The 27,459-nt window shown below is 38.4% G+C and overlaps 1 protein-coding gene across 1 annotated transcript in view; it reads right to left on the minus strand.

Annotated features, from left to right (window-relative positions):
- Positions 1–27,459, minus strand: part of LOC140239324 (phosphatidylinositol 4,5-bisphosphate 3-kinase catalytic subunit beta isoform-like) — a 63,309-nt gene that overhangs the window by 26,536 nt on the left and 9,314 nt on the right. Inside the window, exons 3-10 of the mRNA XM_072319197.1 lie at positions 13,826–14,054; positions 9,914–10,125; positions 7,850–8,017; positions 6,863–7,099; positions 5,145–5,390; positions 3,789–4,070; positions 1,187–1,363; positions 5–126 (exon numbers count right to left, since the gene is read on the minus strand). Coding sequence (XP_072175298.1) covers positions 5–126; positions 1,187–1,363; positions 3,789–4,070; positions 5,145–5,390; positions 6,863–7,099; positions 7,850–8,017; positions 9,914–10,125; positions 13,826–14,054 — 1,673 coding nt within the window. The remainder of the gene's footprint in view (positions 1–4; positions 127–1,186; positions 1,364–3,788; positions 4,071–5,144; positions 5,391–6,862; positions 7,100–7,849; positions 8,018–9,913; positions 10,126–13,825; positions 14,055–27,459) is intronic.

A 27,459-nucleotide genomic window follows, 5' to 3' on the forward strand; every position in this document is an offset into this window, starting at 1 on the left:
TTACGTAAGTGACTTGAGACATTCTACCGCAAACTGTCTGACAGAGACGTCTGGGTAACGGTAGTCTAGAAGCTCCATCGCCTCCTCTGGCTTGAGGGGCGGCCATATTTGTAGCAGTGCTTGCATCTTTGGGGAAGAGTTTTTGAGAAAACAGAAATAATTTGTCATCCAGTGAAACTGTTCGACTTTGTGAGTCAAACTCTCCTTTATAGTGTTTGCATTTAATAGTTGAAAATAGAAAATAATAAGATGAGCTTGAAGAAAAACAGCTAAGGTTTAACATGATTATAAAAGTAAGACATAACACACCATGTGAGTTATCTTTAACATTTTAGATTCTCATTAGATTTCTTTTCTTCTTCACAGTTTATATCTATGAAGAAAGTTCTTAGTGAGGCCACTGGAAAAAAAAAAAATGTTTAGGGTATTTACATAAAATTCATGTAATTTCAGGGTACAATAATATGCTAACATATATGCTTCACCTGAGGGCAATAACAGCTTTCACATATGTAATATGTCATTTTTAAGGTCTATGTCATGAATATTAAAGACATATGATTGTACAACCATAAAAACAAAGTTCGACGGAATGTTGTTTCAATAAAAAAACGAATTATAAAGTAGGAAATGAAAATCAGTACCAGTAACAACAGTACAATTGCATGTTCAATTCAGGTATTCAGGTATGGATCCACTGTTAAACATATCATCAGAATTTTGCCCTCACTACCTTTTTAAAAAAGGTTGCTAAATAGACCAAGTGTAATTATCCTCTGATGGTACAATTGTACATAGTGTGCTACCACGTCCTGCATACATGTATAATCTGGGCATCACGCCAATATGTGAATTACACTTGTAACTCTAGCCTTAGTAATAGGAATACAAGTTGGCAGGGCCAGGCAACAGCAATGCATGGCTGGGCTCTGCTTATAGTCCCACCCCGAGTAGTATGTGTTTGCACAGACATCAACCATACACAGATGAGCTCTCATAGGTCCCATCCATAATTATAAGTGTTGGCATAGGTATAAACAAGACATAGGGCCTACAGTTTATAGATGGGCCATTCTTAGTCCCATCCATAGTAATATGTGTCACTATAGGTATTAACCATACACAGGTGAGCCCTCCTTAGTCCAACCCATAATGATTCATGTCAAGCACGGCCACTTGCACACACCTGTGCCACCTCGTCCTTGTGGTTCCAGTGCACACATTTGAGGAGCCTGGGTAGGGCGTGGGGGAGCGTGTCCCGGCAGTCCTGCCGAGCCTCCCACAGGTCCTCCCGCTCCTGTTCACTCAGGGGCTCCAGGGGATCCTTCTCCACGATCTGGCGCAGGAGCTGCATGGACTCCTCCTGCTCAACAACAACCACAAAATACAACGTGATGACTTTTAATAGGGCCTACACAGGACAATGATATCCCACACTATATTAACGAATTACAGATGTAAATGTTCCCGTTTCATTGGCACGAACAAAGCATCACTCAACTCAAAAGTAGCAAGTATTGTGAGTCTATTTCAAGTCCCTCATATTTTTGACTTAGTAAAGATACTACACTGTATAATCAAGTATATACCTCTTCCAAACTATATTTGAGCAGCAAGTATAGAAAAATAATAGAAACAAAATTAAGAATAACATTAACAGTACAAAGATAATGCTACAGTGACAAATGAAATAATCGTAGTAACTATTGTATCAAAACAGTAACAATACTAAGATAATATCAGTAGAAGCAATAATCATACTATTACTACCGGTACTAAAAGCAATAAAAAAAAAATATTGATTAATAAGTCTTACAAGTATAACATAAATTAAATATCATGGCCAGTGACACAATTTCAAAAGTGGAGGAAGGGGAGGCCACTTCAGACTGTGATGCCACTTCTGGGTTTCATAAGCTAACGAGCAAAAAAAAAAAATGTCTTCAGCGCAACTTCTGTAGTTCTGTAGCGTGCCACTTCTGGGTTTTTTCAGCTGACAAAAAAAAAATGAATAAGGTCTTCAGTGCAAAACCAAAGCCTAACTGCACTCAGACTAAGAGGTTTCTATCTATTTCTTCTAGTGCCCAAAGTGGTGACACCTTATGTATTCCTTTGTATGGTGCAAAAAAAAAAGTGCCCTATGGCGCAAAAAAAAAGTGCCCTACGGTGCAAAAAATTATATTGCATACAGTGTCATTACTAAATCAATAATAATAATAATAATTCACAACATTTATATAGCGCGTTATTACATAAAATGTCTCTAAGCGCTATGGGAAAAAGAAAACAATAGAAAGGGAAGAAGAGAGAAAGAAGAAGAAGGTACAGTTTCAGTAACGGTATAAGACATGAGACACAGTCATAATACTACTCAATAAACAAATACGTTTTTAACATGGATTTAAATTTGTCTATTGAGTCTGTTTGTTTCAAGCATTCAGGTAAACTGTTCCACAGTTGAGGTGATGCTGACTGAAAAGATCTAGAACCATAAGATTGTGTATTGACAGGAGGAGGTATTAAAAGTGATTTGTTGTTAGACCGCAAGTTCCGGGAGGGTAGGTATTCAGTTATCAACTGTTGAAGATAAACCGGTGCAATATTTCCCAAACATTTAAAAGTTAACAAAAGAATCCTGAAGTTACACTGTAATTCGTTCGCGGATTCTTACGTATGCAGTTCTCTCAGTAGTGGGGTAACCGACTCACGTGAACGACGTTTAGCAATAAGCCTAGCAACTGAATTTTGAACTCTCTGCAGTCTGTTGATTTGCGCATCAGGCAGACCATACAAGAGACTGTTGCAAAAGTCAATGCGAGACATAACTAGTGCCTGAGCAAGTCTCTGGGTTTTTGGCCCCCCCTTCAGATCTCTGTCATGGATCGCGCGATCCTCGCGAAAATTTGCACTGAGATAGAGGCCAATGTAATCTACAAGACTGTATAGTTAGATTTTTCAAATTTTAATCTATGTATTTTATATTAATTAATTTATGCTAATTTATGCAAAAAAAAATTTTTGCCTATAAATCAAAAAATAAAGCTCCAAGACTTCTACTTTTTGGTGAACATATTCTTTTCAATACCCTCAACAATAATATTGAAGCAAAAATTCGGCTTCATAATTGTTTCTTATGTATTTCATTGTTTATTGAATTTCTTATGTATTTCTTTGTTTTTTTACTTTTTGTTTTTGTTGGTTTTTCGTCAATATTTGTCGCAGAACTTTTTTAAAGCATAATCAGGCTAAAATAAATCATTATCAGCCATTGCGAGTAAAAATATTTGTTTTTATATGAATTAATTGCAAAAACACAATTTACATTGGATTTGTACACAAAATCACGTTTTTGAGCAATTTTTGGGTCAACAGATTTTTTTCAAAGGGGCGTGGCTTCAAAACGGTATGTCCGGGAGCGACAAATTTGGTCTCAAAAGTTGCGCGATACTTGAAAGAAAAAAGTCATAAAATGTCGCGGCGAGAGCATCACACGTTGCGGAATAATCACGCGAAACGTCGAGGGGGGGGGCCAAAATGCCCCCCCCCCCCCCCGGTGGGAATAGGGTTAAATCACTGCTAACAAAGGTAAACTGTACCTTTAAAACCGGACATACAATAGGCAAAGGACTAGAAGAATACAAATGTGCTTGATGTACAGACCGACTGTTCTCAACAAAAAGGTATGGTGCTTCTTACAAGATTATATGAATACGTGTATGTGCGTCAAGGGCTACAGATTTTGACGATAAGACTCAAACGCTTACAAAGAAGAGAATAAAGTGACTCACCGATGGGGCTTGGAATGGAGCGTCAATATTGCGAGCAATATCTGCCGCCCTCTCGAGGACCTTGTCGAACGTCGGGTAAGAGACAGTGCCTTGCCTGTACAGGTGGAACGAAAGCTCGATGGAGGTGGTGTCATCCCGGTTAGGGTTGGACTCGCAGGGACCCAGGGGGTTGAGGTCGGCCGCCTCCGAGGCGGGCCACATATAGAGCTTGGTCTGCCCCGTACGTAGCTGGGACCGGTAGTCAAAGAATGTGGTGTTCACCCACGCAATCGGGACGACCTCCTGGGTGGACCAAGATACACAGAGGTCAACATGCTGAGCAGAATTTCAAAATATTCACACGTATCATCGCTACTGCTGTATGTTATCACGGTCTTTGTCTTTCTTACATTACACTGTTGCGAACAGGTGGCGGAATAAACACCAGACCGCTTATCGTCCATACATCACTCCACTGCACTAAACAACCCTGAATTTTCACAGTTCGTCAAACACATTTGTATCGAATATTGTATTGTTCTGACCATATGGTTACTGTGTACATGAATAGCAGACTCTGAATCAAACTCTCATGATACTGCAATGAACAAACTTTTAGAATTCAGCCTAACACCTGACAAGCTATTCGCAATCTCATTGGGGATCTGAGTATATAATGTTACATAGCAGAAACTAATCTACACAGCTCCCTCTTTAAAGCCTCCTAATAGGTAATACCCTTAGCATTGATCTATCAATTAACAGGAATTCAAATCACACCGAAGATCTACTGACAGAATAACTCAGCAGAAAAGTTATTCCACGTCGCCACTCAAGAAAAAAAAACGTCAAAACTAGAGAAGCACTCTGAGAGCGCAGACCTCCGCCAAGCATGCAGCTCATTTCCACCACTGATCTTGTTCTTCCATAGAGATACCAGTGATTTCCACCCATACGTACTTATAGCATTGTGTGCGTGACAGTCGCCCGATTTCCCAATATAGAAGCCTTTGTTACATCATAAACCCTAAGCTGATGGCGCGCCTCGCCCTAGCAGAAACTACGATGTAGAGCATGCACTTGAGTGCGGACATGCAAATCTCAAATACGCGCAGCCTGAACTCCCAAGTTCATTGACCCTACCTGTCAAAGTATAAAAAATCCTTCATAAATTCCCCCAAAATTCTCGGATCACTACCAAAATTTAATCATCTGTTACTTGTGTAATTCTCAACCTTTCCTGTAAGTTTCATCCAAATCTGTTAACTTCTTTTGGAGTTATATTGCACACGGACAAACAAACTAACAAACAAACAAACCAACGGTAACGAAAACATAACCTTCTCCCTTGGCGGAGGTAAAAATAACCCTCCCTACCTTGCGAACATTCCTCTTCTTGGTCTTTTCCTGGTTGAGCTGACCGGCTGATGTGTTCTTGGCCAGCTTCTTGCTGCTGTACGTGTAGATTAGGATGCAGAGTTTGGCCATGCGGGGCAGGTCACTGACCCTGATGTCCGCCTCGTAGGTCTCCTCCCAGGTTGGGTCGGGACCCTCAACCTCCTTGGAGCTGAAGAAGGTGCACAGCTCCTCCCCTCCGTGGAACACACCCGCTTTTACTTTCACCTGGGTGGAGGAAAAAATGAGAAGTGGACAGAGAGATGATTAGATATGGTGGAATTTCATTATAGAAAGATTAATAGGGTGGTGAGTTCGCTCAGTCGGTAGCACGTCTGCCTCCGACCTAAGCGACCCGGGTTGATACCTGAGTCTGGACTGAGCAATGTTGTGTGTAATCATACCATCTCCTCTAGCAAGAGGCAAAACACTCTTTCCCTCGGAGAGGACATAAAATGGAGGTCCTGTGTGTGAGAGAGTCACAATTCGTGCACGTATAAAGATACGGCTTCATTCATTCATCGCAAAGAGCAGGGTGTTTAACCGGATGAAGTGGTCCCACCTCACATCCAACTGGACCCCATGGAAGACCAGCTTTACCCAGTGTAACTGAATATGGGCTATCTAGCCATCTTCTCAGAAGGCAAATGAACAAACAAACAAACAAACCCAATATAGCAAGGTAATTATGCATGTCCCATTACCTAGTACTCTCCTGTTTTCATTACTGCTACTGTGAGGTAATTTTGTACCTTCTATTCCCCTAATATATTCTTTTGATTTTATCCCTGATATAACAAGATAGCTGATAAAGCAAGAAAGCTTCAGTGGTCCAAAGCAGCCTGTTAAAATGAGGTTCAATCTTAAATAAACCAACATACAGATCAATATAGGTAAAGATAGATACAAAACAGATAGGAAGACAGGCAGACAGATTCATAGATATATAGACCGCTAGATTGAAAGACATTGAAAAATTTGCACTTCACACATGCACTATAAAAGTTGATTAAGATTTGTCAAATATTTGTCCACTTTAGGCTCTATTTCAACATTTCAGGTGGAAAAATTTCCTACACGTTATCCCTCATTATTCTAAATTTGATATGATTTCATCATTTCCCCCTCAAATCACTGAACTCTCACTGCAATATCTCCAGGTAGTTTTGAATTACACTGTATATGGTAAGAAAAAATAGTTAAAGCATGGCATGACAGGAAAAAAAAAAAAAGACGAACCTAAATCATGGTGACTTCTGAGCTACAACATGGTGGAGATGTGCTATTAACAGAATCTTATCTTTATACTCTTTCATGAAATGAAAACAAAAATGATGATTCAAATTCATGAGAAATTTCATGAATTTGAATAATTACGCAGTACCCACTGCTTGCCATAAGGAATAGAACCAAGACTTGCTGTCAGGCAGAAGCTCGGTGGTCTAGTGGAGATGACGCCTGTCCAGAGATCAGGAGGTCATAGGTTCAAGTCCTGCTCCAGTATGTATGCCCATGATTTCTTTTATCATGGCTACTACTAAAACACTGATCAATTCAGTGCTTATTTACATCGATGTAAGGCAATTTGTCAGTCAGTTGCAATAAAAAAAGTGATTGTGAACATCCATGCAGTTTTCTTGGTGATATGGAAAGGTATCATATTGGGGATTTCTTAGAAAATCAAAAGTCCGTAAACGTACCCCCGACCTCTCGATGACATTGACACTTTTGGCGCTATGGAAGGTGACGCTGACTTTTTCATCGATGTCCCAGCTGACGTAACGGCTCTGCTTGGACGGTAGGGGCGGGGCCTCCTCCTCCTTCTGGGAGAGGACGTTGAACATCGGGTCCTGGCACCGCTCGTCCACCTTCAGTTCCGACTTGTGGATCAGGATCAGCTCTGGCTTCTCATTCACCTTGAGCGTCTTCCGGATGTACTGGGTTACGAAGGGTGCATTTGGGAGAAGAAACTTGGATTTATGCCTCAAATTGCTTGTAAATCAACTTAATTTGATAAAAATGACACAGATAACACACTGTTAAACCAATAACTTCGAGGCATGCAAAGACACAATTGTAGCTGGCAACCGGCATGATAACACAAATATGAGATCTTTAGTAATGCCTCATCAATATCAATGTCTTTGCCTATGTGTTCACACCCAATTAAATGTGTCCAGAGCTTGTTGAGGTGGCAATGGAATTTTTCATTCCCGTACAGGGAGTAGTTACTTTCATCTTCTGTAAAGTGCTTTTGTGCAAGCAAATTTGTATGTTTGGCAAGCAGTTTCAACCACTGTACAATGTATATGCCAAATTAATAGCGAGGTTAACTCTCTGCGAATCGGGACTTCTTGATAATTTCGCAAGTAGTTAAACTCGCAATCGTGGAGTAAAGCACTGAGAGGGAAACATGTATACGTGCACGTCACAATCATATCGGAATCAGAGTCAATATTTTTGTGTGTCTTTAAATTGATGAATGGCACCTGACTCGTGAAATTTGCAAAAATAAAAACCTCACAAAATATTTGGTGCACACAGTATTTCTGGCTAGATATTATATGTCTTGTGTCCAAACTTTTCAAAAATTGTCAATGGATTTATAAATATTATTTGTAAATATGCCAGTTTCCCTCCATACCGTGAGCCAACATCATTATTAAGAGAAAGAGAGAGAGGCTGACCTTGTAGTTGATGAGCGGGTGACGTCCGAGGAGGAAGTCCTCGCAGCTGCGGATCTTGAGGACGTAATCGTCGGCCTGCGTGGCCTGCTGGTACATCTTCTTCTGGGCCTTCTGCACAAGGTCCTCTGGCCGGTCCCGACTGTTCACCCTCAGGAGTGACGTTGTTGACTGAGTGGAGGAGGCGATTGGGATAAATAAAGGAGAGAGTGTCATGATCAGAGAGGGAGCAGCACAGTCAGAGTTGCATTGCTTGTCTGGAAAGCTTTGTCAAAGGCATTATTTACCACTTGCAGATGAAACAGAAACCCAGCTCTAGTGCTTCAAAATAGTTCTGAAATGTGAGTTAGGGATAGAAACAACCAATGCTAAAATGGTAATCCGTATAATCAAAGTTAAGTACAGCTGTATTGTAAAAAAAAAATAAAAAATAAAAAATAAAAAATATGAACAATAGTTAGTGTATAATAAAATTGTTTCTAGAATAAACCATCTACTGGTATGGTTTATTGAGAATGATAATGATATCCCCTTATATTTTAGCCTTTATTGCAAAATTTTTACATGGTAAAATGTTTTGTGATACACCAGTGGGTCCCGTTTCATAAAACTTGTTATCAGTGACAAGTTGTCATAGATGTGACAAGCTACTGAAATCCTTGCATCTGATTGGCTGAGAGCAAATTTGTCAAAGAAATGTGGTAGTTGTCACTGATAACAAGTTCTATGAAAGGGGCCCCTGAACTATTATGTGCATCAAACGTGATATGTGCTCCCAATGGTAAACAATACCTTTAATCATCCAGTGAAAAGGTGTTTCTTTTCTAGAATCCCAGAAAGCAAAGAATTTCACTTGACCTTTCTACCGTTCACGGTGGCCACCATGTTTCAGCATTGCTAAAGGCCCTCCCTAAATCCTAAAGGCCCTCCCTAAATCCTCCTTTGCCAATCATTAAGCGGATTGGCTTTGGATCAGAAAACTTACATTTTCTTGAAGCAGGACAAAGTCACTCCTCAAGTCAACAGATATAATGTATCTGAGGTAGTACATGACAATTTTGGGTGAGAGTGTGCTAATGTGCGTGTGTGTGGGGGGGGGGGGAAGAAATGAAAGAAAAAAGAGGAACAAAAGTCGAAGAGATAGGCCTACAGGCGGCCATGGAGATTTACAGACAGACACTATGACAAAATGAAACAAACACACATACATTCACACACATAAAAACATTCAAAGGTCCCCATCATATTCTGTGCAAGCACACAGTGACAAATAAATGTGTAGGAGAGAGTAAACTTTATTGCATTTTATTTGCTGAGCGTAAACAACAAAGTAGAGCAGATGGTTTTACAAAATAAGGATATATAAGTATCTGTCGGTTTGTTTCAATAATTTTCATGCACCAGGCTTTGTACCAGCACATTTTCAATGCACGCTACATGTATAGCAGGTGGGACGCCCTGGTTTTGTATTGCATTCGGGGCAAATGGTATCCAAACTAGTGTTGTCATTGGGGGGGGGGGGGGGTTGAGGGCAAGGTGCTGGATAAGGGCTTGCCAAAGTGCAAGGGGCAAGTTAAAATCAAAGGCAGGCACGAGTTCTGGGACAATGAGAGAAAATGCTTGCCCACACTGGGCAAGCAAAAGTTTTAAAGCCACCTTCTTTCACTTCCCCCTTTTAAACCAACGTGGTCAACAATACAGAAGCCATGAAGTAATGACTGTTAAGTGATGCAATGCACCTTGATTTCATTTCAGCAAAACTTTCCAACACTTATGTGAAGAAGTTTCAATGCAATGCAACACCAACACTCAATTGATCCAAGTTTGTTAATACCACAATGTGTTTGAGCTTGTGAATCCATGTGTGCTGTTTATTCAAATTATCATGTTTTATCAAGCCCTTGACTTGCAAAGTGATTTTCTATATCATTTTCTCTAACATTTTTGGACTTTCTGTTTGGGCATGTTCAGGCAAATGTTCTGCAACAATTTGTAAATCTGCTTCTCTGACCGGACAAGTGGTGAACAATAGTTTTAATATGTACTGCCCCATAAGGGAGTCCTTACCAGACTGGAGGAGAACCGCATGTTGACCAGAAACTGCTCTGGGCTGCTCTCTGCAACCGGGCTGGAGTCCACCTGGGGCGGAAACAGGTACATGGCCTTCCGGTCCCAAGACCATTTCATGTGGTCCCGCTGCACGTCCATGCACATGCGTCGCATGTTGCTGCGGAAGTCGTGCACCTCCTGGTTCTTCATCTGGTCGTATTCATGGAGGCCTACATATGATGACATAAATGGTATCCCGGGGTACCAAATAAAAATCAGCCATTTTGTTGAATTATTTATATTTTTAAAAAGGTTGTACCCTGGGTGCCAAAAAGAGGAAATTATTTTGGTGCTGGAGCTAGCGCGCGCTAGCCACTGCACTGCACTACACTAAAGCACACGCTAGTGGTATCGCAGCTTTCATGCACGCATAGTATAACATGCAGTGGCATGGGAAGGACTATGTACACGTACACAGTGCATGCATTTTTCTCTGACTGTTCTCGAATGGACGTGAGGTGGCGCTACACAACGCAGTAATCCGGGGTACTACGGTACCCCGGGGTAACGCGTGGTGCATCATATGTACAATTGCATAAATCCGAGCAGCAATTATGAAGATAATGATGAGGAAAATATGATAATCAAGATAATGGCAATAGAAATGATGATGATGATGATGATGATGATGATGATGATGATGATGATGATGATGATGATGATGATGATGATGCTGATGATGATGATGATGATGATTGATGATGATGATGATGATGATGATGATGATGATGATGATGATGATGCTGATGATGATTGATGATGATGATGATGATAATGATTATGATGATGATAATGATGATAACAATAACAACAATAACAATAACAATTATTTAACTTTAAAACTCTGAAGATTACAAACTGGTGAACCCATATTGTAACTACGCCCTAAAGTATTGCAAGAAACGGAATGAAGTTCAAAGTCTTTACATGTATTGTTTATTTGTAGTGGCTGGCATATGATTTGTAGGTATTATATGATGGCAGGAAACATTCAGATATAACAATCGTAAATAAAAACCAGTGTACATATATGCAGTACATGTGGCTGTCCTTTCTGCCCTTTATGGAGCTACGTATGAATGTAAAAATATCTTAAATATGGTAGACCTTCAAATTCTAAATGTGCTAGTAATGATGATCTTGAACTTGAAGAAATATTTGGGCCATGCTACATTATGTGCAGCAAATATAAAGTTATGCTTGAAATTAAAACAATTTTATAGTGCCTTCCTTACAGCACAGGATATAACACAACCTGAAAGTTATGTATACAATTTTATGACGACCAAGGGAATTGAATACATGTACATGTACATAAGTTTTCCAAACAACTCCTCGTGTGAGAGAAATACACCTGTAAGCTCTACTTGCGTAAAGCAATGAATCCTCTGCATGTCCAATTGATAAATCAAATGAACCAGGCAAAAATGATAAAATGCTATATGGTATATATGTGTAGTTTTACAATACTGCAACCAAAAGTGTGACATTGTACTAAAAATTAAATTCCACTAGAATGACCTCAAAATAAGCTTCATTTTAATGAATAGTGACTTCTTGATATTCAGGGTTGTACAGAGAGATAGTGCACAAAAAAGCTCTGTAAAAAATTAAATCAGAAAAATGTTATTTTGTGTACATTCCTATAGGGAAATCCATTGAAAATGCTTGGTGTCCTATGTAACATCCGTTACATAGAATATTGAAAATAATTTTAAACACATATTGTTGATCACAAAATATTTATGAACTTGATTTGTTAATAATGTAACTAATGTATTGTGATAACAGTGCAGAATTTTACTGTTTGTACTTATTTAGGCATTTTCCAAATATGCATAACGCGTGTCGCAACGCGCGTCGCGATTGGACACTAAAGAGAAAGAGGCAAATAGTTTCTTCCCAAATATTTTATATAATTTATATTCTTTTCTTTTGGATACCTATCCTGGAAAGGAACTCAGAAAAATCAGAAAGGCCAGTAAATAGTATTGGAAATGTACAAAATAAAAGATCAAATCTTCATGTGTAACGGTGGTTACATTGGACACCAAAAAATTGCTGATTTACCATTGTTAATTTTGACATAAAGATGTAAATATTTTGGAACAAAAGTCACATATTTTTCATCCCCCATTGAGCTCATTAAAACAGCAAAAATGCATTGATTTTCAGAATTCCGATCAACCTTTTCTAGGATCTCTGTGTAACGGTTGTCGCGTGGACACCAAGCGTAACACGCGTTACGCACTGTTTATAATGGCATTTTAGGAATGAAAAAGGTTTATTAACAGGATTTTCTTTACATGTCATTCCAAATAGGCATGTTCTGGAATAAGATCAGTCAAAAACACTTATAGAAATATATAATTTAGTTGAGTGTGATGCATTTGATCTTAGGGGTACTAATCATGTCACAAATTTGGTGTCCTAAAATGGCCAATTTTTAAGGCATATTGTTAAAAATATACATGAAAAATGTAAGGTTTCATATGATTTTATCTCCACTGTCTCTCATATATGTGGGCTACATATCCTGAAAGTTTTAAGTCTTAATTATGTTTAATTTTTGAAATAGGGCTAATCAAACTTAATCACCTTAAATCTCTGCAGTATTGGAAAAATACACATATACTATTGTACATTTTGGTAATGACTGCTACAGATGTTCAGTGGACTGTGCAAGAACACTGTGCAATACTGTAAAAGTGGATATTTTTGCGCGACTAATTTTTCGCGCTAGGCCGGGTCAGAAGAGTTTCGCGTGTTTTTAATTCCGCGGAATCAAGACATCACGCACAGGAACATATGGCAAGCAAAAATATTCGCGTGTTTTTATTTTCGCGCTAGTTTCTGGTTGCGCGAAATGCGCGAAAATTTCAACACCGCGAAAATTTCCACTTTTACAGTATACACTACCATGGACTGAAAGGAGCATGTCCTGTAAGCATCAAAGGCATGTAGCAAAGAACACATAAATGAAATGCCACCATTTGATGCGTATTTAAAGAGTTCTTGCTTTTGTTTTTGTTTCTTTAATCACTGCTGGGGAGGGGGTTATAAACATTTGCCTATATGATAACTTTAAAATATGCAAAGCATCATTATTTATAGGGGATGTTTGCAGCTTCACCGCTTGGTGCAAAACTAGAGTTTCAATAGTGAAGACGAGGAATCAAATCCTTAAAAGTATGTAGAATTATAACTGCAGTAAGTTTCAAAAATGTTAAAGTTGAATTATGATAATAGAGTATCAAACAACCATAATGAAAGAAGCTTTCATCAATATGAGATATTCAAGGATGAAGTAATGGAATCTCATGGCTTCAGAATGAAATCAAAATTACCAGAAACATTTTTAGGGACCTAAAGTTCACCACGATCTTGATCAAGATTAAAAGTGAACAGTACAGCACACACAAGAAATGTAACAGGCAGGGTGTTGGGGTAGCACAGTTAAATCATCAAGACTGCTCAATCATATAACGTACTTTGTACCCTCCAGTAAACCTACACACTAAGGCCCGAATTCACGAAGGTGGTACAAATGAAACCATGGTTTAAACCATGGACAAAAAAACCATGAAGCGCCAAGTGACGCACGGAATATTTTGCTACGAAATTGGTCATTTCGTTGGCAAAATGACCATTTCTTTGACGAAAATGCTGTCATTTCGTTACAAAATAATCATTTCATCAACGAAATGACTGATTTCGTAACGAAATATTCCATGCGACACGTTGGCGCTCCATGGTTTTTGTCCATGGTTTAAACCATGGTTTCATTTGTACCATCTTCGTGAATTTGGGCCTAAGGGTGCAATAACCACAACAAACTGTACAAACAAGCAAACATGCAACCAAACTTACTCTTGCCGATGCAGAGACCAATCTGCGAGTTCAAAACCTTGTCCTCGACGTCACCCGCCTTGCGGATGACGCGCAGCGTGCTCCAGAACGGCTTGACGTCGCAGAGTCTCCGCTTCTCATCCAGTAGGACCTCCTGCTCGGCGGAGTAGTTGATGCACTGGAAGATGTAGAAGTTGAGATCCAGGAGCAGGTTGTACAGCGGCTGGGTGCTTGCAACGTTCCATAGTTCCTAATAGAAAGACATCATAAAGAACAGAATAGATAGAAGTTGATGCACAGTACAAATTCAAACTAGAAGATGATTTGATAAAATTTATGCAGAAACCAAAGATGATAGTGTAGTCAACGAATCACCCCTCACTCTTTTCATACTTATGATACATCTAAACAGCAGTGAAACCAATACAACAGATCAAGACAAAGTGCTATTAAAGGGGAACCCTGCGACATTTATAATACAGGCCTCTCAAATTTTGTCACATAACTACTCCTCCTGTGTCAAGCAGGACAGTCCTCTGGGTCACTTAACTACAATGACATTCACATTCCTTTTGTTTTCATGAAATTCCTAATGACAAACTCTTAAAAACAGAATGTTAGAATATGACAATGTTTTATAACAATTTGGCCTATGTTTTCATGACTACATGTATGAAGGTAACAATATTTTTTCAGACATTCTTGTTAAATGCAAATCATTAAAAAAAAAAGAAAAGAAGTAAATTCTATCAAGCAGACAAAAAAAAAGAAATCAAGGGAGCATGGTTGAATTCATCATCCAGGAAAGAGTAACATTTCCCCAAAGAAATTAAAAAGAAAACAAAACACTTTATACATTGTATCCATTTCCCCATTTTTTAGTGAGAACCTGAAAACTGCACAGACTTAGTGCAGAATACTGTACTGTAACTACATGTATAAGCCATAATAGCGAGTCTAAAGTTTTGCCTATCAGGACTTCCCGATGATTTTGCGAGTGGTTAGATTCGATATCGTGGAGTGCTGAGCTGAACGGAGAAATGTACATTGTCATGTGCATCACATTCATATCAGGATTAGAGTCATTATTTTTGCGTGTCTTTATTCTTGCGAATAGCTCCTGACGCGCAAAATTCGCGAAAAATAAAAACCTTGCAAAATAATCGACGTATACAGTACTTTCTCATGAGCAATTGATTCTTGACTTCACTATTTCAGGTCTCCCTACAATGTTTCTGTACCGGTACTGAGTTATGATCGATTGAGGAGTATGACAGATATTCTATATGATACTAGAGTTAATACATGTACTTATGAGAGACATCATTTCTAGCTGCACACTGGAGGTCATGTTTAATTCATTATTAGACCACCCACACACCGTTATCTTATCAAGAGTCTATTCTCACTTGACTATTGCCTTTCATGTCACAGCCTTCGTCCAAGGTAACTTCCATGTTGGGACTGCGTTTTCCTTCATACCAGCCATTATTGGCTCCTACAGTACATTTACAACACCATCATATACGCCACGTCACATTTGGCCGCAACTTCCTACTCTCCACTGAGCAGTGATAAACTAGAAAAGCACTCTGAAAGCGCAGACCTCCACCAAGCAGCTTCTTTTCACCGATGACCTTGCTCTTCTAAAGAGATTTTTCTCCTCTCCACCACTGGGCAAAAGTTCTTTGGGCTCTTAAACAGAGATCAGTGATTTCCACCCATAGGTATACATGCTGAAAAATCGCAAGATTTCCCATTATACAAGCCTTTGTTACCTCTTTATGGTAATGTACGTACTTTAGTGCGCATTTGAAAACCTCAAAAAAGCGCAGCTTGAACTCCCAAGTTCATTGAACCTACCTGTCAAAATATAAAAAATCCTTCATAAATTCCCCCCAAAATCATCGGATCACTACCAAAATTTCATCATTTGTTACTTGTGTCCCGTTAGTTTCATCCAAATCCGTTAACTATATTTTGAGTTATTTTGCACATGGACAAACAAACAAACAAACAAATCAACGGTAACGAAAACATAACCTCCTCCCTTGGCGGGGGTAACAAGGCGGCATGGTACAATGGTCACAGTTTTAATAGGGAAAGCACCCTGTACACATTGTACCAACAGTGACACAATGCACCATTCAAAAAGAGAGCACAAATATAAAATTTGTTTGCCAAACAAAGAAAGATTCATCAACATCTTCTTCAAATTCTTCATACATCCTTCGCTGCTGCATTTACACATTCAAGCCACAGTGACAGCGGCAAAACAACTCAAAGTTGTCAAAGTTTTGCCAACTGCGAGACTCCACACTTCTCTAAAACTTCTCACAAAACTTCAAGTGGCAAAGCTTCCCACTCAAACTTAGAGAATTTCTGGAACCCCCACAAATCTTCTCAAAGTTTATGCAGTCTGTATGACTATGAGCACGCAACTGAAGCTAAGTTTGGCGAGTGACCAGTCCATTTTGGTGCATCCAAATCATGTTTTATAAGCCTCACTCAAAATAAATTATTGCTCATTATACGATGGTAAACTTTTCTTTGAGTAAAAAATCATCATCGGCAAAGTTTAGATGCTAGATTTACTGTAATTCTCAAAATTGTGATAGCATGATATAATATAATAATTTACACACTATTCAAGAATGATTTTAAATGTATGGAATGCCTTGATAGTAGATTGAAAAAAAAAAATCTACGAAATATTGACAAAAACAATATTGAAAATATCATGCTTGAACACACTGTAATATTACAGAAATTTGTACCTTCGAGTTGATTACATAGATTGAGTAAGCACAGGGAAAATTAAACTGCATTCTGCTCCAAAAATGAAATTTTACGGGAGCTGCTCATAAGCTTTAGAAGACAATCTTGCCAAGGAAAACCATTCAGCCACCCACCAACACACACACACACACACACACACACATACACAACAATAAACCCTGAAAAATATACTTCCTTGAAAACCAAGCCAGTAGCTTGTTCTCATGTTACAAGCATTGAGCCCTACATAACTGTACTTGCTACACTTGTAAATATTCTTAAGGGACTCGATTTTCACACAGCTGGTATGATACATGTTGTTAAATTCATTCTCCACGTACGTAAACAAAATGCTACCTGCCCTCTGAAATTGCGGGTATTGTTGCACTCAGCCAGACTGTCTGAATATTGTAACGCAATTTAATGATGATAGTGTGTCTACACGCTACCCTTGACTACATACAAGCTGTACATCAAACACAGCTCCTTACCTGATGAGTTTTCCAGAGTGAAGCAGCATTACAATGGTACTCCAATTTCATTTTTGGAGTTTAGAATTTGGTACTACATGTACATTGTTGGAATATTACCACTGCAATGTCAGGTGGAATTACACTGTACCTGTATCACACTGTAAGGATAGCTTAGTGATTTGAGTTAATTATACGCAAAAACTGGATGGTGCAGTTTTATCAAAATCAGACACGAAAGAAGAAGAGGGAATCTGAAATGTGAACATTTTCATCAAATAGACACAAATTGAAAGAAAAACTTTTTGTTTGCTGATTTTACTTGATTTAAGATAAATTTCAGAACATTGTGTGGAAATGTTAAAACATGGGCCTACATGTACACATGGACATTTGTTGCTTGTTCTGTTAATTATCTATTCATGCACCCGTTTCTGTCAAAAGTGTCACAAAAATATTCTAAACATGCTTTGATCTTATCATCACTGCTGACAGCCTACCTGGATTAAAGCAAAAAATGGCACTTCAAGAAATTGAAAACCTACATACATGTAGATGTGCAGAAGATGAAAACACTCTAATCAAGAAAAAATAATGTGCAGTAAAGTTGTTGCTTATCTTTGGAAATCGTCACTCTAGCAATTTCATTTGCAAAATGCATGTGGAACATGTACATTTCAAGAGAGAACAAATATTTCGGCATCTTGATGGTGATTTGCAATCTAATTTTTCCCATTTTTGCACATTGTTTCAGAGAAAACATGGACAGTAATACAAAATTTGTCTTGATTTGAGGTTTGCTTCTCCCCCATCATTGAGGATTAACATTCAAAATCTGAAAAGGCACCTCAGCCAAATAAGACTGAAATGAGGGAAATGGCTCTTTTGTCAAGTGACGATTCACAAAGTACATGGTCGTCATTGTCCAAACATCTCCACCTACTCATTAAAGATGCACATAATCAGGTGGCAGCGCTGATGATGTGTAGTACATATTACACTGTACATTGTATATTCCACATACTAAGAATCTTGCTATAGGATTGGTCAAGAGCTGATCACGTGATAAAGCATAGTTTTGCCCATCACATCACCTGAGAAGAAAAGTTTGTTATACTCTAATGATGACTGTCATTTTGTTTCACTGATCTCTTTCTAGTGCACACAGTCCTTTACAAATGCGTGATACAACTTAAAATTTTGAGTACGAGCGAAATAAAAGTGCGTTGCACTGTGGTCTATCATTTGACCTGGGTCAAGTGATAGACCACAGTGCAACGCGCTTTTATTTCGGTACCACGCGCAGGGCGTGGAGCAAATTTGTTGTTTTGTCATCTACATTGTACGTCTTGTCTTAAGTAAACTACGTACAAATGTAGCCTAAGCCCTGAGGATACCCTGAGACAGCTATTAAAAATGGTTTCAGATGTGGAATAAAATGGGAATATCTAGGACGCTAGATGTGGAGTATAAAGCAAATAATCAACTTTTGGCTTCAGGCAATGAGACAAACTATCACTTTCTCAGCGATCTGAATGTGTACGCTATCTTTCCTCAGCTGCACTTTGGAAAGACAGCTACATCCAGATCACCTCGGAAGTGATAGTTTGTCCCATCACCTTCACCATTGTTGATTATTTGCTTACTGTACATCCATGGTTAAAAAAAAAAAAAAAGTCTGTCCCTTGACCACACCAGAACAGCCCCCCCCCCCCCAACACATACACAAACAACAACAACAACAAAGATTAAAAGACATTTCATTTGTACGTCACATGATGGGAAATCGACCAATTGGATAGCTACATAGTACATTCTTTTTAGGTGTTGTATAATATTTATCAATGCTCATCTACTTGTACATCAGTCCGGCATCTTGCAATTATCACTATCGTTGTAAAAATGATTACAGTGTTATAAATACAACTACAAAATAGATGCTGATTATCATATTACCACTAGTAAAGCAAAGGGCTAAATCATTTTGTATTCATTCAAGTTCAATGATCCCATATTTTGCATCTACAGTATCCTGTCTCATGTACACGTAAGAATTTTAGAAAAGTAGTACATGTAATAATGATACTAGTAAGATTTTGATGCCATATGTAGAATATTGATCTAAATTTGAAATTTAGGCTGACAAAACATACAATGTATTGTTACATTGTAGGTTGTACATGTACATAATGGGGTACACCAAAATGCACAGAGTGTACAATGTACATTGTACTACTTGTACAGTACTACTTTTCTACAGTGTACAATGTATGCAGTACAATGTACAGTGTACTAAAAGCAAATTGCTCTGACACACACTCCTAAAATAACTCTTAAGTACCTCTGAAGTGATTTGATACAGACAAAAACAAAGTTCACTTTCTGTTCAGGCTCTGTTCTTTGTTACTTTAACATCTCATCGGTGCCTAGCTTCTAGTTTCGACTACAATAGTCCACTCATTTCGCCATTCTTCTCCCTTCTTAACTTCCTCCAATTTTTTCTCCACCTATTTCTCTGTATCTTCTATTCCCATTCCTATTCTGCCAAGTCCTTCTCATTCTTGTTTTCCTCTTTTCATAATAATATTATTGAAAATTTAGCACTTCATTAAAGACGAAAATGTTTTAAAAGCGCTTCACAAGTGACAAAACACAACAAACATCTAAAGAGATACGAGTACAAATAACAAATGATAATGTTTGCACCTCCACCAAGGGAGGTGGTTATGTTTTTGCTGGCATTGGTTTGTTTGTTTGTTTGTTTGTCTGTCTGTGTGGAAGACAACTCAAAAAGTTGTGAACTGATTTGGATTGAATCTATAGGAAAAGCTGATAATGACACAACGAACAGATGATTAAATTTTGGTAGAGATCCAGGAATTTTCAATTAATTCTTTAAGGTAATTTGTAATCTTTTGGCAGATACGGTCAATGAACTTGGGAGTTCAAGCTGAGCGTATCTGAGGTTTGCATACATTTGTAAAACGTACCTACCAGTACACACACTATAAAAAGTGTACGTGTAGTATGCTCTACTTGGGCGAGGCGTGCGCAGCTGGAAGCTGATGACGTGTGAAACAACAAGGGCTTCTGTTGTGGGAAATAGGGCAATTTTCAGCATGCATCTAAAGAGTGGAAATCACTTTAATACGTATCTCATTTGGAGAACAAGATCAGAGGTGGAAATGAGCTGCTTGGCAAAGGTCTGCGCTCTCAGAGTGCTTTTCTACTTCTTTCTGTTTCTTCTTCTTCTCCTCCTCCTCCTTTTTCTGTTTCTGCTTCTTCTATATTTTTTTTCCGCCTCTTTAAAGGGAACGCAAACCCAAAGAGCAATGTGGATTGAGTGAAAGCAGCAACACAGTAGAACACAATGTCAGTTAAAGTTTGAAGAAAATCGGACAATCGATGTAAAAATTATGAATTTTTAAAGTTTTGGTGTTGGAACCGCTGGATGAGGAGACTACTAGAGGTTATGACGTATGAGTGGACAACAATATAAAGAAAATATATAGAAAATCCCACAAAAAAATCATTTTTCATGAAAATTACAAATTCCATCAACTTGATACTGACATATGTTAAAGGTCCAGTTTACCTTTGGGAACAGTGATTTTGAAATGTTCAAGATATCACATTTGATGCATATGATTAGGTCTGTTGTACCACAAAACATCCTGCCACATAACATTTTCACTATAAAGCCTAAAATACAAGGAGATATAAGTATTTTTCTTAACAAAAAGTAACTGTAGACGGTTTAGTCTGGAAACATTTTTATTATAACTATTGTTCACATTTTGTATATTTAGCAATACTTAGCACTGATTTAACTAATTCAAATTTTTACAGTGGTTGTTTCTATCCCTAACACACATACTAGAACTATTTTAAAGCACTAATGCTGGGTTTTTGTTTCACCTGCAAATGATAAATTATGCCTTTAAGGGTAACAATTATTCCCCCTGCTTTCTGAAAGCGGTTTAAATAGTCAAGTGCTCTTTCATAATGCTAGAAAAATGAATTTTTGTTGAATTTTCTTTAAATTTTCTTTGTATTGTTGTCCACTCATACGTCATAACCTCTAGTAGTCTTCTCATCCAGCGGTTCAAACACCAAAACTTTAAAAATTCATAACTTTTGCATCGACTGTCCAATTTTCCTCAAACTTTCACCGATGTGTTCTACACGTACTAATGTTGCTACTTTCACTCAATCCACATTGCTCTTTGGGTTTGTGTTCCCTTTAAATATCTTGCCTTGAAGGTCTTTTAAAGTGCATAAAGTCTTATAGGGACATAATACTTTATGTGACTTTGAATTGGCCAACACCAGGTCCGTAACTAGGATTTTTATGGGGGGGGGGGGGGGGGTTCAAAACTGGAAATACGTGTAGTGGACCTTTCTGAGGGAGTTATTAAAGCAACCAAGCGGGATAGGGTCTCACTCTGGAAGGGGTATATTTTTTGTTCAAGCGGACTCTGCTCGCTAGCAGGGTGGGGGGTGGGTTTCGTTCGAACCCCCTGAACCCCCCCCCCCCCCCCCGTTACAGGCCTGAACGCAAACTCTGTATGTATCACACGTTCTGTAGAACTTTTACTTTGAAACAAGGTCTGCGAAAGGTCTGCGCTCTCAGAGTGCTTTTCTACTTCTTTCTGTTTCTTCTTCTCTTCCTCCTCCTCCTCCTTCTTTTTCTGTTTCTGCTTCTTCTATACTGTTTTTTTTTTCTGCCTCTTTAAATATCTTGCCTTGAAGATCTTTTAAAGTGCATACAGTCTTATACTGACACAATACTTTATGTGACTTTGAATTGGCCAAAACCAGGCCCGTAACTAGGATTTTTATGGGGGGGGGGGGGGGGGGGTGGTCCAAAATTGGAAATAGTGGACCTTTCTGAGGGAGTTAAGTAACCAAGCGGGATAGGGTCTCACTCTGGGAGGGGTATATTTTTTGTTCAAGTGGACCCTGCTCGCTAGCAGGGTGGGGAGGGGGGTAGGGGGGTGGGTTTCGTTCGAACCCCCTGAACCCCCCCCCCCCCCCCAGTTACAGGCCTGAACACAAACTCTGTATGTATACCTTCTGTAGAACTTTTACTTTGAAACAGGGTATAAGAACACAATCGTGTGAACTACATGCTGTAATGAAATGACAACTTGCAAGCAGCATCCAAGACATTGCTTTGCAACAGCTTTGCCATGACACTGCAAAACTAGATGAGGTGCATTACAAAAAAAAAATGGATATCAATGGTGGATGTAGATGAATACTTAGTGTTGAGATAATGGCCATGAAAGGGGTGGGAAAAGGGAATCATTAAAGACATTAAAGACATCTGTCATCAAAGACAGATGCAACCAGAAAGGGTCCTGGGTCTGCATGCAACCAAATGCAGCGTTCACATTTTACGAACAAATCAACTTGACAGCTTCCACATACTGTAACAAATTACGGGCCTGGCACACTCCGTGGCAGTGAAACTTGACAACCCCCTGGCGGGTAAAATATTCAGGTGGCAGACAGAAACGCAAGCTGCAGCAGCTTGTGATTCACAATCAGTCACCGCCTTAAAGGTACACAACACATCATACATTTCCTTGCCTCGGCTTTCGACAGTAAATTCTCTTACTTCCGCCATGTTCATTTTACGGCAAGGCATTTCAATGACATCTAAAACAGCAAGGTCTTTTGAGATACATGTGTACTGTGCCACCATACTAGACAAAAGTTTCACGGTTTCAGGCCCTGGGACATTTATTGCACGGGTGAGTGCAGATCTCTTTGACTTCTAGAAACCTTGACGCTATACACTATGATCACCAGTGTTATTACAAAGAAACTATAGGAATAATGCATTTCATTGTGTTTCACGGTTGGACAAACAGAGACATCACAAACATGTCCCACAAAGGTTTCTATTCATGAGCCAAGAACTCATCTCCGCCGTGTGTTTGAAATATCACATGACTGCTCTTCACCTACATTGGGCGTCTCCATGTTGCAGCAAGCATCGCCACTGAAAAGAACAAGTCTCTGGTCATCTGACTATTTCCACTTTGGCACTGGTACCAAGCAAGAATGAGGAAATGGTTTAATATTTTTGTTAATACCTTCTGCACCCGTTTGGAGAGTCTACCAAGGAGCTTCAGAAGCTCCTCGATTCAACACGCCCCACCACGCCACCGAGCAGCCGAACACAGTCGCATTCATGTAGACGAAACAACTGCGATCCAATTGCTGAGATACGGTGTACTGTGCGCCCATTCAGATGGACAGAAATATCCTGCTAAGTGCAAAACGTGATAAATTATCAACCAAACTGTGCTTGTCCAAAACCTATTATGGTTGCACTTGCCCTTGTGTTTGGGGCACTGCCTTGATGGTGTTTTGGATCATGACAGGACTGAAAATCTCAAGCATTCACACCCATGCCATGGTGCAAATTACACATGTGTATATAGGGCAATTTCTAAAATTATTATTACCGGTATATAATTTCAAAATAATTTTTGCAAAATTTCTTGAGATTTCTATTGCAATGCTGATCGCACTAATTAGTGGGATTTTAATGTCCACATACATTTAGGCAAATTTAATATCTTTTTTTTTTATAAATCTTGATATTTGGATCATGAGAAAAATCTCAAGAAATTTGTGCATATGTAACGTCAAGCCTTTCTACGCTTGTACCATTATGTTTCTTTCATTTATGCACAAGATTTACACACCAAGGATCAAAAGGTTTTCATACCATGGAAAAATGCAAGATGTACTGTACCTGTGTACACATACATGTACATTATCATGCTATTCTGACTGTCCTTTAATGACTTTGTTTGCTCTTCAAAAGTTTCTTGCACGAATGTTAATAGTGTCATTCCAACACAGAACCAGCCTGTGTTGTGACTGTGTTGCAAAAGAAGTAGGTCACAATCGTTTTTTGTACCCAATGGTTTATGTTACGCACTCCCCTGATCAAAGTTTAACAGAACGAGAAGAGAGGTCTGTGTTGATATGTTGTTGTTTTTTCTCCCTAATTCACCCTCTGCCTTTAACTCTCCCCAATGAATGTTGTTTTCTCCAAAGCAAGGTCAAGTTGGATGACTGTACAGTTAGACTAAATGTCAAGTCTCAGCATCTTTTGGTGGCGGCACCGTAATCTGGCCTCTCTTGTCTGTCCCCGTACTCCGCAGTTGTCTACACCTCAGCTGACAAGTACTGCCAGGAAAGGAAATTCTGCACCTTGGAGAAGTTTGTTCTGAGTGAAAAGTTCATGGCACAATTTTACAAATAAATATTAAAAATATCAAAACAAATTGGCAATGAAAATTTGAGCAAAGTCTTAAACGTAATGATGTGGGAAAGTTACAATACAGCTGTTTCGATGCTACGTGTATCACATTACCATCTGAAATAATATATAATGCCACTACCACATCAGACAAGCCATAGACTGTTACATTTTTCATAAAATTGCCTTTAAGAGGGTAATGTTGGTTTGCTTTGAACACACACACAGACCAACAGACACATTCAGCTTGGATCTTCATTAGGCGTTTTCACATCAGCCCGATGTTTCGAAATAGCGCGCTATTTTCTGACTTGGGAAATTAACCCGATCATGAAATAGCGCGCTATTTGATAATGTGAATAGAAATTAGCGCGCTAATTGATCGAGAAAATTTCTCGAGTCCAACTCGGGAAATTTCCGAAATAGCAGGATAATTAATGCGAACTAGCGCTTCTTGATAATGTTCGGGCTGATGTGAATAGGAAATGAAATAGCGCGCTAATTTGCGATCGCGAAAAATATCTCGAGCTTGGATTTTTATCGGGCTGATGTGAAAACACCTATTGTGTAATCTGTGACTTTCTGACCGAACATTGTTTAAGAAAAGATGCTGATACTAGTATTACATAATTATAGCACTGGTTATACATTTAAATCTACATTAAAGTATACAAATTTCTTGTAATGGAGCTACTTGTACAGCGTGTACCACAGTCACGATGATCAAATCCAGCAATAATTACATACATGTACGTGTGAGGCTCTGTACCTTTCTCTCTATTAAAAGACAATCAATTTGGACAAAACAGGCTAATAAGATTTTGTTCTGTAAGGTTGATCATGCTTGCAGGTTTATGATCATACGTGAAAACCAAAATGTAAACTGAGCAAGGCTGGTTCTGAGTAAGTAAAGATATGGTACATACAGTACATGTACATTGTAGACTTAATATGACTGACATAATGTTTTTGTGCACATAAATTTGTTATGTCACCATTTTCATGGCGACAATATTTTTATTATGTAAAGTACTTTTCTTGCCTACAGCAGTTGTAATTCTTCCTCACATTCATTTGTACTGTATGTTACAGTGTACATGATGTCCTTTATATTTATCATAAAATAGAACAAAAAACAAACAAACAAATATATGTCATGTATGTTTTCAAGTGGTGTATGTCTTTCAAACTATACCTCTGACCACATACATGTATTTCAATGCCTCACCCATTTGTGCATTTTTTTTTTTTTTTTAACGCTCACACTGCAATATCCCTTTAATCACATCCAGGTTGTTGCCATCTTTTTTCACAACTCACAGCTCTCTTGATATAGTGTGGATGACGCTTCTGCTTGTGTGATGTTTTAGAATAAGCTTCTAAATAAGCTTCCTGGCGAGGACATTTTCCTGTTTTGAGATCCATCCTGATAAAGGGCTAAAGACTCTGTGCTCTTTTTCTATTATGTTCAGGTCTGTCATACAACATGTATCCCCTACCTGTACATCAGTAGGGCCTACAACATACAACCTGCACATTTCATGTTTAAAATGCAATGTACAGGGTACATAAACCTGTATGTGGTTGTACATAGAAAATACAAATTGTGTACCGATAACACATAGTGTACTGTACACTGTACAAAATTTGTACATCAGTACATGCAAACATTATTAAGGCTCTACCAGAAATGTTTGATTAATATAGTGTGAATATCAACTCTTACAATTGTTTGTGAAACATGAAATGTATACATGTAGCATAGTGATGGTACAATACATGTGTCACACACTGTACCTGTGATTTGCAGTGACACGAGTGTAAACTTAAGAATGAGTTCCGACAAAGTTTGGCTATTGATGGCCAGTATTTAATTTGCACTTTACAGTACATGTATGTATCAGAGCACCACCAATTAAAAATCAACTTGACGAGTCTTCATTGTTTTTGTTTATTTGTATTATACTATACATCACATTTTTTATATTTTAAAAGGACATGCCTGTCAAAACAATAAATTGTCAGTTTATCACATTACATTGTACTATCCCACTGCTAGTGTCCATTCCAAAGCAATTTGGGAAATTTCATTTAAATTGAAATTTAGCTTTGACATTAAAGTACCGTAGTTGCTTGTATTCAAACAGTCAACCATGTATCAATTCATTGCAAACTACAATACAAAATTACCCTACAATGTACCCTGTACAATACTACCACTAAACATTACGTTGTATACATAGGCCTACAACGTACAGACCATGCCATTATGCGCAGATCTCTAATTAGACTGCGGTGTCAGTAATTTGGTAGATTCACAAAGTTCTCTACAAGCTCATTATGCACTGTAAATGGTAAATCTCCGGCCAATGGTTGCATGATCACTATCGACCTACAATCGCTACATATGTAATGTCTGAGAGGGAAAAAAGCTCTTTGCCTTAAAAATAAAAATGAAAACAAATAAATAAATAAACTAGAAATGTCGCTACGGCGACTGATGCCTCCGCCATAATGCATGATTCTCCCAATAGGTGTATAGTACAATGTCTTGACAATGTGTGATGACAGTTTCACATAACTGGCAAAATATCGAAATAACAGGTTTGTCAGAAATATCTTGAATGTTCACTTTCCACGAACTGGGTTTGCTATAATTGTCTATTAAAGAGTGCAGGTACACATATTTGGGGAATTGAAAATTTTTACTTGACTTCTGACCGACCTTATTATAAGTTTATGCATTGAGTTTAATTTTCAAGGTATGAAAAAAGAGTGTAATTACAGTACAAAATATTTTTTTTTTCATTTAAACCTGACCTTTGACCCTTAACCTTTGACCTTTGACCTTCTGGCTAGACATTTCCAAGGAATCTCCATCAAGTAATACATGTACATATATCAAACACTTTTAAAACTAATAATGCAATCATTGCATATACTAGTATACATGTATGAGGAAAATACAGCAGTAACATTTTGAGGAGTTGACCTTGACCTTTGAACCCCTGACTATTGACCCATGACCCCTAAATTCCCTAGATAATCCCTGCCAGTCAGTACATGCATATGTACCATATTCCATGAAGATACATTGAACCATTTGGGAGAAAAGTGATATT

Source organism: Diadema setosum, chromosome 15 (assembly GCF_964275005.1).
Source record: "Diadema setosum chromosome 15, eeDiaSeto1, whole genome shotgun sequence".
Classification (NCBI taxonomy): Eukaryota; Metazoa; Echinodermata; class Echinoidea; order Diadematoida; family Diadematidae; genus Diadema; species Diadema setosum.